The sequence below is a fragment of the Zosterops lateralis genome, assembly GCF_965231275.1.
Source record: "Zosterops lateralis genome assembly, chromosome: 18".
NCBI classification, from domain to species: Eukaryota; Metazoa; Chordata; class Aves; order Passeriformes; family Zosteropidae; genus Zosterops; species Zosterops lateralis.
Genome location: NC_139778.1, coordinates 1,846,219 through 1,861,465, shown reverse-complemented (window position 1 = coordinate 1,861,465; position 15,247 = coordinate 1,846,219). Strand labels below are relative to the sequence as shown.

General features: G+C 45.6%; 1 protein-coding gene across 5 annotated transcripts in view; it reads right to left on the bottom strand.

Moving 5' to 3' along the window:
* Positions 1–15,247, bottom strand: part of TMEM104 (transmembrane protein 104) — a 45,637-nt gene that overhangs the window by 24,663 nt on the left and 5,727 nt on the right. For 4 of the 5 annotated variants that reach the window (XM_083874565.1, XM_083874563.1, XM_083874566.1 and 1 more), the window contains exons 6-9: positions 14,638–14,740; positions 14,179–14,259; positions 9,790–9,889; positions 8,898–9,006 (exon numbers count right to left, since the gene is read on the bottom strand). In XM_083874565.1, coding sequence (XP_083730691.1) covers positions 8,898–9,006; positions 9,790–9,889; positions 14,179–14,259; positions 14,638–14,740 — 393 coding nt within the window. The remainder of the gene's footprint in view (positions 1–8,897; positions 9,007–9,789; positions 9,890–14,178; positions 14,260–14,637; positions 14,741–15,247) is intronic. The other variant, XM_083874567.1, reaches the window with a different exon arrangement.

Sequence of the window (15,247 nt, the reverse complement as noted above, 5' to 3'; positions counted from 1 at the left end):
AAGCTCTGATCTTGCTGGTCATCCAACACACCAAAAACCAGCTGTGAACTGGGCAGCCTGCAGCTCTGGGAGGCCAAGGCAGAAGCAGCACACAGACAGCAAGGCAGTACTTGAGGGTGCTCCTCTCCTCTGTTCTTCTCTCCCCTTATCTCCATCCTTGTCCTCATCTTCTCCCTATCCTCACTCAGGGCCACAGCCTGTTTCTGGAGCTGGTCAATCTGAGCACCAGGAACTTTCCACTTTGGAAAGAATACCCTGAAATTCCACTTTTCTTTTTTTCTCCACTTAAATTGAAGGAATTCAGGCACAAAGTGTTCTCAGAAAGTCATTAGGTGCAAGGATTCTGTTCCTGGCATACCTGGGGTGTGCAGGATCACAGCCAGCAGCAAGCTTACACTCTGGGGTAAATACACTTCCATTATCATTTTTCACAACAAGAGAGAGATAGAGGCCAGCAATAACCCCGAGGTGACTGGCATCTAATTTTTCATCATTGGAGTATTTATGGCACAGCCATTTGCAGCATCTTGTAATCACTTTACCGCCTCCTTGACCCCTGGCTCCCCCTTATTCTGCATCTCCTAATTGCATCTGAACAAGCAGGAGGGACGCAGCAAAGTGGATAGATGCAGGAGAGCTGAATGCTTGGGTTGTGATACTTGGAAGGACAGCACAGGAGGTGCAGAGCCAAGTTTGGCTGTACCCCCCAGCAGCCTGCTCTGATCTCCCACAGCATATGAAAGTGGAGCTTTTCTCCTTCGTGACACTCGGTGACCTTGAGGAGTTGTTTTCTCTGCCTCCCCAATTCATTAGCATGGTATGAGAGATTAATGAGTTTCCTCCAAGAAAGTGCGAGGGCATCATCTTCATCATAAATACTGCCCCAAATTCCTGCATATTTGTAGCCTCCCCTAGTAGGGCATTGGCAACTACAACAATATTTATATTGACTACAAAAGCCCCTGGGTTAGACAGCACAAAGCAAGGGAGATGTGGACCAGCGTGACACAATGCACAGAGGGCCCTGCAAACATGTCAAGCTACAAGCTGCCAGGGTTAGGAGGTACTTGGGTTCAGCAAGGATGAATGTTCCTGACGGCCACTAAGCCCTCGTCTGCCACACCACCAACAGTGCTTCTACCACTAAGCAGTTATTTGTCCTCTTTACTTTTTTCCCCCTACAAACTTCTCAGTTGAGTTTCACAAGATTCTCCAGCTGCCTGGAGGATGTAGCTTCAGGGGCAGCATCATCCTGCTCACTGTATCATGCAGGAGTTGCCTGAAGGGAAGCAAAGTCCCTCACTTTGAAACTACTTAGCACAAAAGAAGAGATAAAGCCTCGTTGCCCGGGGCTAGTGGGATGTCTGCTCACTTCCAGCCTTCTTCCCTCCACACTGCACACCAAACAGGTGCAACAGGCTTGGGAGATCAGCTCTACCCCAGAGCATTACACGGACTTCAACTTACAAGATAAATCCCAGCTGCATTATTTGTATTTATAGTCCTGCTTACAGAAGCATGAGCTACGTGTGGGATTTGCTGATGTAGTCCAAAAATCCACATTTTTGGACAAGAGCATCAGTGATCTCACTCAGACATACAGCGCAATTTAGAATGGTGTTAAGTTGCAGGCTTTTATTTAGGAGTAAAAAGATATATGGGTCTGTCCAGAGCTTTCCTTTACAGTTTCTGATAATGTTCATAACAGCAGAATGCCACAGTTCCACAGCCCTGGTACTTTCTACCTGTATATTAAGGAATTAATGGTAATTTCAGGGGATGAAAGATCAAGACTGCTGTCTTACTCGATGAAAACACTGATGTGAATCAAGCAGGCTGCAAGGTCAGATCCCTGTTTAAAAACAAAGCTGGTGCTAAAGCACCAAACAGAATACTGGAAAATATGCTGTTAAGAAAAAGGCTTATACTGCATTTCCCAGGGGATTGTTTAGCTGACTTAACAGGTCTTCTCCAAGTCTGACTCCTAGGATGCTGTCACAATCACTGCAAAAAGTAACACTGCACAGGGGAAATGTATTTATTACTTATTTTCCACAAATGTTTGAAAACCTAAGATTTGTGGCTCTGCTGGAACAGCCTGGTCCAAGAAAGGAATTTTAAAAGGCCCATTTTAAACCTTTACCACTCGGTGTAGGGAGTGGGTGATCACATTTATTAGTTCTGACACCTGCCCTATTCAGGAGAGATTGGTCTCCAGTATCAGGAGAGAACAGTGTCAGCTTTGGTGCCTTGATGCCCAAGTGAGTGGACTCCAAAGAGACAGTTTTATTCAGGGAAAGCAGCAGTGTGGCCTCTCAGCCTTAGCAGGGTGGCTGTACTGTGCACAGGGCTGTGGTTTGAGCCCAAAATCACCTCTGGTGAGCTTCCAACTGCACAATGTGCACAAAAGCAAACAAAGATCTATCTAAAGCCACTGCATCACCCAGTTTGTTTAGCTGGTTTGCTTCCAAGGTTCATGATCACCATCCAACACCACATAAGTCAAACCAAGCACTGAAGTGTGCAGGACAGTCCTCCTTGGGGAAGCCAAGGGTGTCTGAGCTCACTGATGGCCTCTGCCCATTGTATCTCTGCATTTCTTGCACCTTGCTTCTCTGCAGGGCTGGTAGCACCTGCAGCACCCCTGGCCATGCATTCAAGCAGCACCACAGCACCCTTCCCTTCCAGACAGCCCTTGTCAGCCAGCTGGAGGTGCCAGGAGGGCAGGATTGGTCCTTTAGAAAAGCTCAGAGTCCAAGTGACAAGCGCAGCCCAAGCTCCACTTAGGAAAAACCCACTTCTCATTGTGAACAGACAGTTCTGTACAGAAAACACATTCCAGTCCCCTGCACTATTGATTTTCCAGTGAAAAGAGACAAGCTAATCCATTAATGTTAGTTGCTTCAAAGCATGGTCTTGCAGTTGCTTCAAGTCTGGTCCCAAAGGCTGATTCTCTCACCCAGTGTTTGCCTTCTGGCTGATATTTCTTTTACTCAAAATGCCATCAGTTACAAGGAAGCAAGAAAAATCACCCATCAGAAGCTGAACTCCAGCTCTTAGGTCACTGGTACAACAAGTTTATATTTCACTTCCACAACACCACACTCATCTGCCTCTCCTCCTGACGGCTCAGGAGTAACCTCTTTTTCACAAGGCCAGTTATTATCCGAAGATCCCTTTGCATTAGGAAACACAAGGAGTGTGGCAACCTCCAGTAGAGCCAGGCTATCTGTCACAGGCATATGATGAGCAAGCAATTGAAAGGATTTATTGATGAGCCCACAGAAGAACGGACCAGGATGAAGGAGGCAGGATTTATGCCGTATTAACAAGGCTGTGAGACAAATTCAACCTATTAGTTGCACAATAAAGAGAGCTGAGACTTGCCTCCCCATCCCACATCCAGACACCATTAATTTTAGCAGAACTTGGCGCCCATCCCTCTTCAACCACTTCAGACAAAAGCAACGACTTAACTGACTTTACTTTTTGCTACTTTGAGTAGAGGAGAGGCAGGAGAAGACTCCTGTCAGCCCCTGAGACACGGCTTTGAGCCAGGCAAAGCTGTATTTCAGGGGCACCTATAACAATTTGGCCAACTGGATACCTAATGCAGTATTAATTCCTCTTGTATCACAGCAATGCTTCAAAACTCAAGTGGCCTTTATACACAGAAATGGAACAATATTCTGAACTCTTGAAAAGCTTTTTCTTATTTTGAAGGCTTTCAGAACCGCCTTTATGCACAGAAGTAGCAGCTGCCTTTTTTGTACATTTATTTCTATATCAATACCATAGTAAACCACATCAAAGCATTTATAATGCAGTATTTTTGGCAAGAAGGTCTTACCATGAATAACTTCTGGTAGGATATGCAGGGTGACAAGCTAATAGTGCCCCAGTCCTGCTGCATCCTTACTGCAGGCTGAAAGTAACTTAGAACACAACAATGCTACAGCTTAAGCAATTTATTTAAACGAGATTATGACTTCACATCATCAAGATAAACTTCCATCAGCTTTCCTTCCTTTTTACTGGCTCACTCTGGGAGCCCAGGACAAGTGCCCCAAACCTTTCTGATTGATGTGCTGTGAAATCAGCCCTCTCTGGTCCAGCTCCTGCCACTGAGGCAGCTTCCTTCCCCACCACAGGTTCTCAAGGTCTCTAGACATTGTAAGAATAAATATCCAGGAGACAGCAGCTGTGACCCATTTATTACCAAATGTTGCTGCAGGGCACAGCTGAGGAAGGCAGGGCAGAGGAAAAGCACTTGCTGCAAAGGGAATGGGGGAGAAAACCCAGGTGCCCTTGGAAGAAGCACTCTGCTTGCAGCACTGCCCCAGCTCTTTTGCTCCAGCTCCCTGTTGGCAACAGACAGGTTAGATCAAGCATGGATGTTCAAGTACTGCCATGAGGGCTCCTCTCATATCACTGCTGGGTGGAAAAAATATAAAACAAAAAACAACAACAACAAAATATCTACAGAAGGCAACAATGAACCGAGAGGGCACAAGAGCATCATTGTACCAAACAAGCTGATAAAACTGCCCCAGCGCAGGTAAATGCATTTGGAAAGATCTATTTCAACAATAAAAATCTGAGATACCTTTACCCAGAGCAGGGCACAGGCAGAGCCAGGAAGGAGAAATGCCGTGGAGGGAAGCAGAGCACGTACAGCAGGCACACAAAGCCCAGCACTCCAGCCCACAGCCAAAGAGGGCTGGGAAGGCAGTGCCGTGCCAAGGCCGACGGGATCCACATCAACACTGATCAGTTCAGCCTTTGCATTTGCCGATTAAGTTCTGCTGGTACTGAGCAATGGTACAACAGTGTGAGTGTCCTCAGAGCACCCCCTGACCCCCCTGCACAGCCCCCCGCAGCCGCAGCCCGGCCCTGCTCTGGTCAGCGATCAGAGCGTCGGGCCGGGGTGACATTGTCCCCTCCTGAAGAGGGACAGCGAGCGCCTGCGAGCCCGCTCATTTTATTCACTGCACAAGCACGTTTCCAACTGGGATAATCTCCATTAAACCATCTGCGCTCCCCTCCTCGCCCGGCCCGCACCCGCTGGGCTGCCTCGATACTGCAGCATCTGTGAACCGGCACAAGCGGATGCCGCGTCCCCTCCCCGATCAGCTAAAAAAACCAACAGAGACTCAGACAGAACAGATGCACCCGGTGGCTTTGACGCGCTACCGAGCCAGGCTACCAGGAGTACCTGTGCCAGTGCCTCTTCTGAAAGGCACATGGCTCCCCTTGAGAATTTAAGCCATTTCCTTTCTAGCATGGGAAGACACCGTGCCCCAGATTGCCAGAAGAGGAGGGCTGAGAACAGAGTAGAGGTTTCAGCCTCAACGGCCACCCTGATGCAGAACAGAAGCCTTGTTTGCCAGGTCGTGAACACAGTTTGAATCAGACACTCTGAATGGCTGCTGATCCCCAGGATTTAATCTTATTTATCTCAGTATCTGCTTTCTAGAAACAGGGACTATCATATCACATTCCCACATGACTTGACCAGAAAGACAAGAAAATGTTACGATGAAAGATCTGAAACTTAAATCTGCTGCCCCCTTCCCCATGACCCCCCCCAGCATAGCCCAGTGGAACCTACAGAGATAAAGCAGCTGCACTGAAGTGTGAACTCAGCACTGAGAGAACGTGACTCTGTCCTCAGCATTGCCAGAGACAGCCAAGGGACTTGGGAGTCACTCCAGCTGTTGAGGACATGGCAGGGAGGTAACGGGTCTGAGGCAAAGATAGAAAGCCATCGATCTGCTTTAACTGTGATCACTGCTTGCCTTAAACAAGGTCGCTGGGCTGCCCAACACACTCCTTTCTTGGAAGAAGATTTGTCCTGCAGGGTCTTGCCCTCACAGGAGTGGAACAGCACAGCAAGACTCACCCTTCAAACCTCCCAGGTCTTTCTGGTCCAAAAAAGGAGGAAAATACTAGCAGCAGGTGATGGGAAAGGAGCATAAGTCTATTTACATATTTCCTGCACTTGCCTTCGCTTATTTGTTTTGCAAGTTTTTATTTTCCAAAGCAATTTATAAACAAGAAGCAAGACAACCATTTGTTCAGACAAAGGTTAATAGGGGCCTAGCAGTCTCTGAAGACTCTGCAGACACACTTAGGTGTGAAATCTTGGAGCAGCGATAAAGATGCTGCACAGACAAGCAAGTCTCAAGAGAAGAATTTAATCTAAATATTCTCATTATGTACATAGCTTTCAGCTTCCATTCACAGTAATCAGAGCAGAGACAGCTTCCAGAAGCCTTTTTAGACAATAAGGCGTGAAAAAGGATTTTTACGTCAGTCATTATTCTTCTCTCCATCCCCAGCTTGAGGAGTCAATGTTTGAAATGGTTTTTGCTGAAAAGAAGACACAGTGTTGGGAGAGAAAAAGTTGACAGGAGGAAGGCAGCACGGGTCTTTGGCAGACTGGTGGGACTTGGCACAAAGCAGCTCCCATTGGCACCATTTGTCCAGAAAACCTCAAATAGATTATTCTCCTCCAAAATAGGTTTTCTGTAGGGTCATACACAGAGTATGAAATATAACACTACTTCCAGAGAACTGCTACTTCACTGGAACAGGTAAGAAGTTTCAGTTACATCCACACATCTTCCTCCTAAAAGTCACTTAAACCTAAATACAGTACTAAGATAAGGTAGGAAAACTAGAGGCAGGCATCTAGGACAAAAGGGCTGATCCAAAAACTCAGCTGCTTTCTTTTGGGACCACGGTGTCCATCTGTCCCTTGCCACAGGGGAACGTGTTTGCAAAAAGAGACCTTGTTTGTCCACTGAAATGTGGAACCTGAATTATTCCATGAGGCAAGAATTCAAAATAGAAAGTTAAGAAAACAGGATAGTTCTCTATGGGTGTGATCCTTTGGGACCAAGAGAAGCAGTGCTTTTGATGCATCTCTCCCCTCCTCATTTTCATGTTGCATTTTCCCCTTCAGACAGGCAGGGTTCAGCTTTTCTGGCATGTTCAAAACTCTACTATACACAAGAAGCTTGGGCAAAATGTGTAGAGATAATTACAATGGTTTGCTACTAAATTCTTTGCTTGAAGTCAAGTGGCTTCTTTGTCCTGCCCTCCCATCCTGAGATTTCTCTCAGGAAGTTTAAGAGCTCAACCAGTCACTAGTTGTCCACACTGCAAATAGAACAGTGGGGAAAATATTAACCAGGAGAGCAGGTGAAAAATATTAGCCAGCACAGCCACTTCAGAGGCAGCCCAAACTCAAAGCTAGAGTCAGTACTGTGATCTGAGTGTTTTATAAATTATTACATCTCTTATCCCTCTCTAAAGAGGTCACCATCATCTCTGGTTTCTGGAGAATGAAATCACACATGTCAAACAGGGAGTGGGACCAGAAGAGTTGGAGGCAGAACAAGTCCCAGTTTACTCCCATCCTCACTCAGTAAGAAGCATTAGAGACTTTTAACAGAAAAGCAGAACTTAGAGGTAATGCTGACACCCAGAAGTATCCTGGAAATAGTGATTGTGAGAACTGACCCCCACCAGTAAGCCACTACAGACTGGTCTGCTCTCCCACAAACAATCCCACCCTCCATGTAAAAGGGCACCAAGAACAACATCGAAGCCTCATCCCAGTTAATGAGCAGGAAAGGATTAACCATAGCAAAAGACTTTGCAGATATTTATTCTCCAAATCCACAAGACAAGCAGAGGGAAAAGCTCCTCTGAGAGTTATGTACACAGACTGCAAGGCTAATGCTTACAAAGTCTTAATTTTTTTAATTTTGCAAGTCCTAACAACAATTATCTTCATGAATTATAGACATAATATCCGAGAGACAGAGGCAGTAATTAATGCATGTCTGCCTTTTCTGACTAGCTCCTTCTGCTGGGTCAGGGAGAGTTATTGAAATTCAGGAAGGAAATCTTCAATCTTCCACAAGTTTTAAAGAAACAGACCAAGACAGAATTTAATAAAGCAATAATATTTCTCTTAAATAATTAACTAGACTTTGACATTCACTAATATTTCTGAGGCCCAGCTCTTACTTTTGCAATAACACTGGATGTGATCCACTGCATGTTCAAAATGTCCAAATTCCAAAATTACCTCTGGATTTCTCTGCACACATGCAGCCACCCTCATTCTTTTTACTTAAAATTCTCACTGAGACCCTTAACAGCAGCCAAACTAGGCAGCACTGGCATCCTTCCCTCCTCCCACTCTGCCCTACCGACATCTGTCTCCAAACACGAGCTCTCAGCACTCCCCAGGCTCAGAGAAGCCATGTTCTTCATCCTCTGGGAAAAACCCTGGGTTCAGAGCAGAGCCCCAGCACAGCATTAGATGCAATAGACAATCCTGAACTAGACAAAGCTATTACTAAGGCAGTGTATAGCACTGGATGTTGTTTCCATCATCTTTCAAGTGGCAGATTCTCCTGCAGCATTAACAATTTTATTCACACAAAGAATGGACTCAATGGTCCTTGTGAGTCCCTTCTAACTCAGAGTATTTTATATTCTAGAGCACTCAAGTGAGTTTAATATACTTCAGTACCTTGACAACAAGTACCCCCAAGCAAATATTACTTAGCCAGCCACTGAAAAATCCAGCCTTTGGCAAAAACATCTTACCTGCTTAAGCAATGTAAAACTACACACCAAGATGGACAGAACTCAAATTCAAAACATAAGGCTCATTCTGATGGTCAACAAGTTCAAACACAGCCATGTCACCAAGAATAGGGAGGGGGTATTTGGCAGAAAAAGTCAGACTGAACCAAAAGTTCCATATTCTGTTGTTCACTTGAACTACATTATTTCTACAAGAAAAAAAAAAATCCCTAAGCACTAGAAGCAGACTTTAAATGGCAACAGTGGTTATCTCAATTCCAGAAGCTCACCAGATACAGCCTGTAAGCATCAATCCTTCGAATTGGCCCCCAGCACTTGTCTGTGTCGTTGTACTTTGTGCCATCTCCCACGCTGCAAGAATGGTTGCCAGTGACACTGCTGGGAAAGGAGGGAGAAACAAAAGACAGTAATTAACTCCTAGCAGATGTCTTCCCCTCTCTCCTGCATTCAAGAAAGAAGAATGAGCATTGGCCAATACTCCTCTTTATGCCTGACCACACTCACTTCCTTACATTTTCTGGACTGTAATACAGCAAGTCACTGAGTACCAGAGTTTTAAAGGCAAATTCTTGAATTGCCTGCAGTTATTTTCAAGTTTCATCATTTAATCATCAAGCTGGTAAGCTTAGATCTTTTATGGTTCGCTGAGGTTTTCCATTTTCGAGATAAAAGTTCAAATCCAGCCCAGATTTGATCAAACCAATCTTTTTTATTATCTGTTTTTTTTTTGAGAAAGGCACCACTCCCAAACCAGAGCTAAGTCCACATACCATCACCACTCACTGGCCCCAGGCTTAGTAAACATCACACCCCTCAACTCTTACCCAAAGAGACAGAGAAGGCAACATATTGCAGAGTATTGCAATCAAACTATGGAGCAACAAGTCCCATGTCTGCAAGTGCTGAAGCTGGAAATACTTCACACCTGAGGACTTGTCAGGAACCAGGTCAGCTGCTTTGCAGGCAGGCAGCAGGCACTCAGGTGGGGAATACAAAACAACTTCACCTCCCACCCACCAGAGATGAGCTATCCTTGAGTCATTTCTCCACCCCATGCTTTGGAAGACACAGCTGATCCTAGTCAGACTTATGACCCCATCAAAGCCTAAGCCTGCCCTGTTCCCTGGCAGCACACAGCCCCTCAGGAGTAAGCACACTTACCAGGTCACCTGCATTAGGGAGACTGGCACCGCTGCTGCATAGATTGCCAGATCTCCATAGAGGTAGATAATTATACAGAAATAGAAGAGGTTGACACCCACTGCAGAAAAAGAAAATATTGTCCAGATTCAGCAGAGTACACAGAGACTCTTGTTCTCTGCGCTTCAAATATACAAAATTTTTAAGATCTTAAATCACCATTTGCCTCTATAGTTTGTGCAGCAAACTCCAGCCAAGCTCAGGGAACTTACCATGGAACAAGAACTGACGGGGCATGAGGGGTCTCAAAGTTCCACTCTGCCTCCTTCAATACCTGGCACTGACACTAAATAAACCCTCTAGTTCAAGCCCATCCTGCAGTCAAGACCAACAGGTCTCACAAAGGTCACTTTGCGCCAGGAGAAGCTGTCAGCTCTGAACAGCCACAGGCAAACATCCAGGTGATGCTCTCAGACTCAGTGTGAGCACAGCCTGACAAAGTGAAATCCAGAGACAATGTTTTTAGGCTCTGCTGATTCCAAATCCTCTGATTTCAAACCTGCAGGACCTTCACAATATGGATTTGTAGGGATTTGGCCCTGCAGAGCTCAGATTCCAATGGGCTGAAATGGAGCTGCTTTGGGAGATTCCCTACCACTGGCAACTTGAGCCAAGGTACAATCCTGCAAAGCTTTAAAACTGTTTCTGCATCCCACTTACCCTGATGCCACCACATACACTGTTCCTGCCCCTACTCATTTTTTGGGATAAGTTTTTTCTCTGTGTTTTTTTTTAAATTATTTTTTATTTAAAGCTTGCCCTGCCTTCACCCATGAGATTAAAAGAAAATCTTACACAAATTAATTGGATGCACAGCAAGAACAGCCTTACTGAAGCAGAAGAAGATACTGTTGTGAAGGGCTAAAATCTAAAGGGATAAAGAAATGCTTGATGAGACTCCAGGATTCTCTTCTTGCAAGCAATTCTGTATAAATCTCACCAACAAATTGGAAGATATTTTATTTCAGAGTCAGGTGAGTTACACGATAAAAGCCTCCAATTTATTTAATTTAGGAAGGTGACATTGAATGAAAACAGCTCAAGAAACCTGCCCATACTTTCAAGTTGTGATGCCACCTGATGCTTAATCCCAGTGCAGCTTGAGCAAACCTCACACTCACAGCTGTGACAACTATCAAACAAAGACAACACTGCCGCAGGAATGAGGACTTATTCCTGCAGTGCTTGGGTGCCCCAAAGCTTTACCATGTTTTGCCATCATACTGCCCCTGGATCTCTGGATGTCAGGAAACATTATTAGGCATTCTCCTTTGTTGAAATAAATTATTCCATATGCTGAGCCTGTTTAGTGTGAAAGGGGCTGTATGAGGAAAGCACTGAGAGAGCTTCACCGCTTCTGTACAGTAGAGCACTATATCAGTGCACTAGAGCTGTTCCTGGAGACAAATGGACTCACTACAGAAACTGTCAGATCATTCTGTATAGTGCTCTCCTTGCTTTCTTGCTCTGTGAAAGATGTCTTCACAGTTAGGGAGTCCCAGCGTTGTTCTGGAGACAGCAACAAACTACCTACCAGTCTTCTCCAATTTCCCATTAAAAAGGATTGAAGGCTTTAAAAAATATCTGACATAGGACAGCAGCTGCAGAGACATGAAGCTCAGGACTACATAGACTCAGATAGATATTCTGTTTTGGGATCTGTGCCTGGTCTCAGGACTCAGCTGCCCCACACATACAAAATAAAGCTGACAAGACCAGCTAAGGCAGAGCAGCACCAGCCAGCACCCAGCAGCACCCTCATTCCAATGCAGACCTCTGTGTCTGCAGGAAGCACAGCTGACACTCCTCTCCCAAGCTCATCCTCTCCAAGACAGGAAGACTTTAGCAACAGTTCTTTTATAAACTGCTGCTGACCCTCCCTGATCAATACTTTCATTACTGGGTACAAAACGGGGTGAAAAAAAAAAGCAATTACTTCCTGTGAGGAAACAGCATGATAGATGTGCCTAGAATCTATTATTGCAATAAATGACTGCTCAGTCCCAGAAGAAAGCACCCAACATTAAAAAATAAAAAAATTAAAAAGAAAAAAAATCGTTTTTCAGAGCCAGCTCTTTCAAAACAGCACAGTCTCTTCACAGCCTAAACCTAAGTCAGCTCCCTTTAAGAAAGCAGACAATCTGAAATTGAGATTTATCCCCAGCTTACCTCCTAGGACTGCAGATTCAACTCCTGTCAGATTGTTGAAAATAAAAATCAGTCAAGGGAAAGGAGCAGAGAACTCACTAGAAATCAGGGGTTTTGAGGTCTACTGCACAGCTTTCATCAGCCTTCCCTCTGGAGACTGTAAAGCCCTCCATCACCTTGGGTTTGGATCCATACTTTGTATATCATGGGTAAACACCAGACATTTGCCAGCTGTGAAACCTCAGGGGCTGGTGCTCGGAGCTGGGAATTCCCCAGTGTGGGCCAGTTTATCAGCACTGAGTGGTCACTGAGCAGCTGCCCTTGCTGAAGGCCTTTCTGTGCAGCTGTGGGGAGGGAGCATCTCAGCAGGGACCTGCAGAGGGAGGTCCTTCACCTGTCTGTCCCTGCAGCCACTCGAAGGGAGAGGGTATCTATGAATCTGTGACAGGCATGGAGCTCACTGCTGAGCTCAGACAAAGGGAAAGCACCAAATGAGTTGCAGCTGCCCCAGGTCCTGTGCTGTGGGCACCTCATCCCATCTGGAAGTCACAAGCAGCCTGCAGCTGTTCCAGCCACCTTCCTGCAGATGGATTCATCCCTTTTCCGTGGGCTGAGGAGACCCTGGGGAGGATCCCTAACACAGAAATCAGATAACTCTGGCTAAAGCAACATTAAGAAGAGGGATTAAGATTTAAGAGTACTAAGCAGTTTATTCCACTTTGCTTGGAAGCTCCATCAATGCCGATGGAGAGAGAATACATATTCCCAGCACCCTCTATTGGCTGAGCACCAGAGAGGCCCAGAACCTGCCTGGCTTCTGGGGGTCCTTTCCAGCTTCCCTCCAAAGAAGGGGCCTCCTGAAACTTGATGAGAACACTCGGACTCCTGTGACCCTCCATCCCTCAGCAATACTGCTCAACTCTGTTGATGGATTGCTCTAAAAGCACTTCTCAAATATTACACCCTAGAAGAACATCAAGAAGCAGGGATGTGTTCACCATATTTTACACACAGCAAAGCAAACAAGCAAGAAAACTTGCCTATGGTCATAACAACTCAGTGGTACAGGCAAGACCAGGAACAAGATGTTTCTGACACACTTCACTTCTCTGAACTAAAAAAGTGGCAGCCTAGTCCAAGGCAGATTATTTAAATAGTCCTAAGTGATTCAAATCTGCAAAATCCCAGAAGAGGAATGCAAGAAAATTATAAAGTTTTTTTTTTCAATTAACTTTTAAATCAAAAAATAAAGTTCAAAGAATATTCACTCCTTAAGCTCAGCTGTCCTTCAGTGGCAACAGCTTTATGCTGGCATAACACTGATGTAATGTAGTGGAAAAAACCCAGCCTTCCATCACCTCTTTGCAAGGAGGCCAGTGAACAAGGGGAGACATCACTTTCCACAAAAAAATGGGGCCTGACAGGCTCAAAACTGCACAGCCATGGTGTCTGATGATGTTCTGGCTCTGAGCAGCATTTCATTGTCCTGCTTTACAGGTTTCAGAATCCTCATTGCTGTGGTTTGCATTTCTATCATACACAGCAGTGGATGGGGCTTTATTAGAGCAGGGTTACAAGTTTGTTCCCTGGCACATAAAAGACATTTAAAAGCAAAAAGACAAGCCAGCTGTCTGTCACATCCTCAGCAGGGACCTCTTCAGCAGTTCATGTCCCAGCTCTCTTGATGATTCCCCAGATGCAGACAATTTCTAGAAGCTCCTACCAGAAGTCTCTTTCCTTCACACTGCTATTTACAAGGCTCAGGGAAGCCTGAATGTCTTATTATCAAATGCTACAACCAAAATGCAACCAAAAAAACTACACCTGGACTCTACTGCTTCAAACAGTGGAGCTCACAGAGGACAGATGCAGTTGAGAGGTAGGTGAAGTGCAGTCAGAAAAGGCACTGACTTACACGTACCTGCCTGTATGAAGAAACTGCTCCCATAAGCTGGGAGCAGGTTTTGCTGGTTCCATGCCCATCATAGCAGGTTCTGGCCCACCCAGCCCATAAACACTTTATAGAAACACCACACAGGAGGATTAATACAGTCCACAGAGAGAAGCAACAGCACATTTGGGTGGATTTATCACAAACTCAGGATGCAAACCCACACTGAGAAGCACACAAACCTATGGAACAGCCATACACACAACGTGCAGGAGGCCCCAAAGGGACTTTTGAAAATGTTCATCACTTACCTTTATTGAAGAACATGGAAGCCATCTGGCCCATTTCCACCCTCTCAGTGATTTCAAAGATATTGGCTGAGCCACGTCTCTCTGCAAGTTAAGAAACAAGAAGTATTTCAACCAATATGCCTGAGGCCAGATTACCTGGATACTTGGGAAGCTCTAGCAGTAATTTCAAGGACAGTATGTACAACTCCACAGCTGTAGAGTCACCAGGCCAATTACCCTGCTGAAGCTAGTTTAAAGGTGTTTAGAAAATAAGATGTTCTCATCTTAGTGACCTAGAGGGAAAAGATCTTTATCAGGCTTCAGAAGGCAAAGTGAATTCTCAATGAGTCTTATCTTGCAAGTGCTGAGGACTTTGGGATGGGAGAACGTGGAATTAAGGGTGAAACGGACAGAGTATTCCACTGGAACAGTGTCTGCAAAGGGGCCTCAGAGCAGAGGAAGCACAAACTGGGCACTCACGGACTGACAGGATCGGCCGCGTCTCTGCTCGCTCGTAGCCGTCCTGCAGGAGAACATCACTGTCAGACACTCCAGAGGAAGAATCCTCATCTTCATCATCCTCCTGATGAAAAAAAACAGAGCACTGCTGAGATATCTGCTACCCACAGAACAGGCTGTGCCACCCTCCCAGACACTCAAAGGAAGGTCCCAAGCAGGGAGGGGAGGACATGCAAGGAAAAGCAATCCCAGGAGCTCAGGAGATGCTGTGGAGGGCAGGAAAGGACACCAGCAGAGCAGGCTGAAGGGAGTGACAGGTGTGCTGTCCCAGCCCCAGGTCACACACACAACAACACTGCCCAATTCATGTAGTGGTAAGTGGCACAAGGAAGTTCTCCCAGTATTACAGAACTGGGAGAAAAGAAATAAATCCAATCGTATCTAGTCAGCACAAGCAGGTCTAGTTCCTAACTCCATCCCACTAACACCAAGCCAGGGGTCTAAATCAGTGCAAACAATTATGCCTCCCTCTGATCCAGTAAAGCCACAAGTAAGTTTTACAGCAAGGACATAATTCAGAACTGTCCACAACCTGGGATACTGCCCAAGTAACAGCAAGGACATCCCAGCC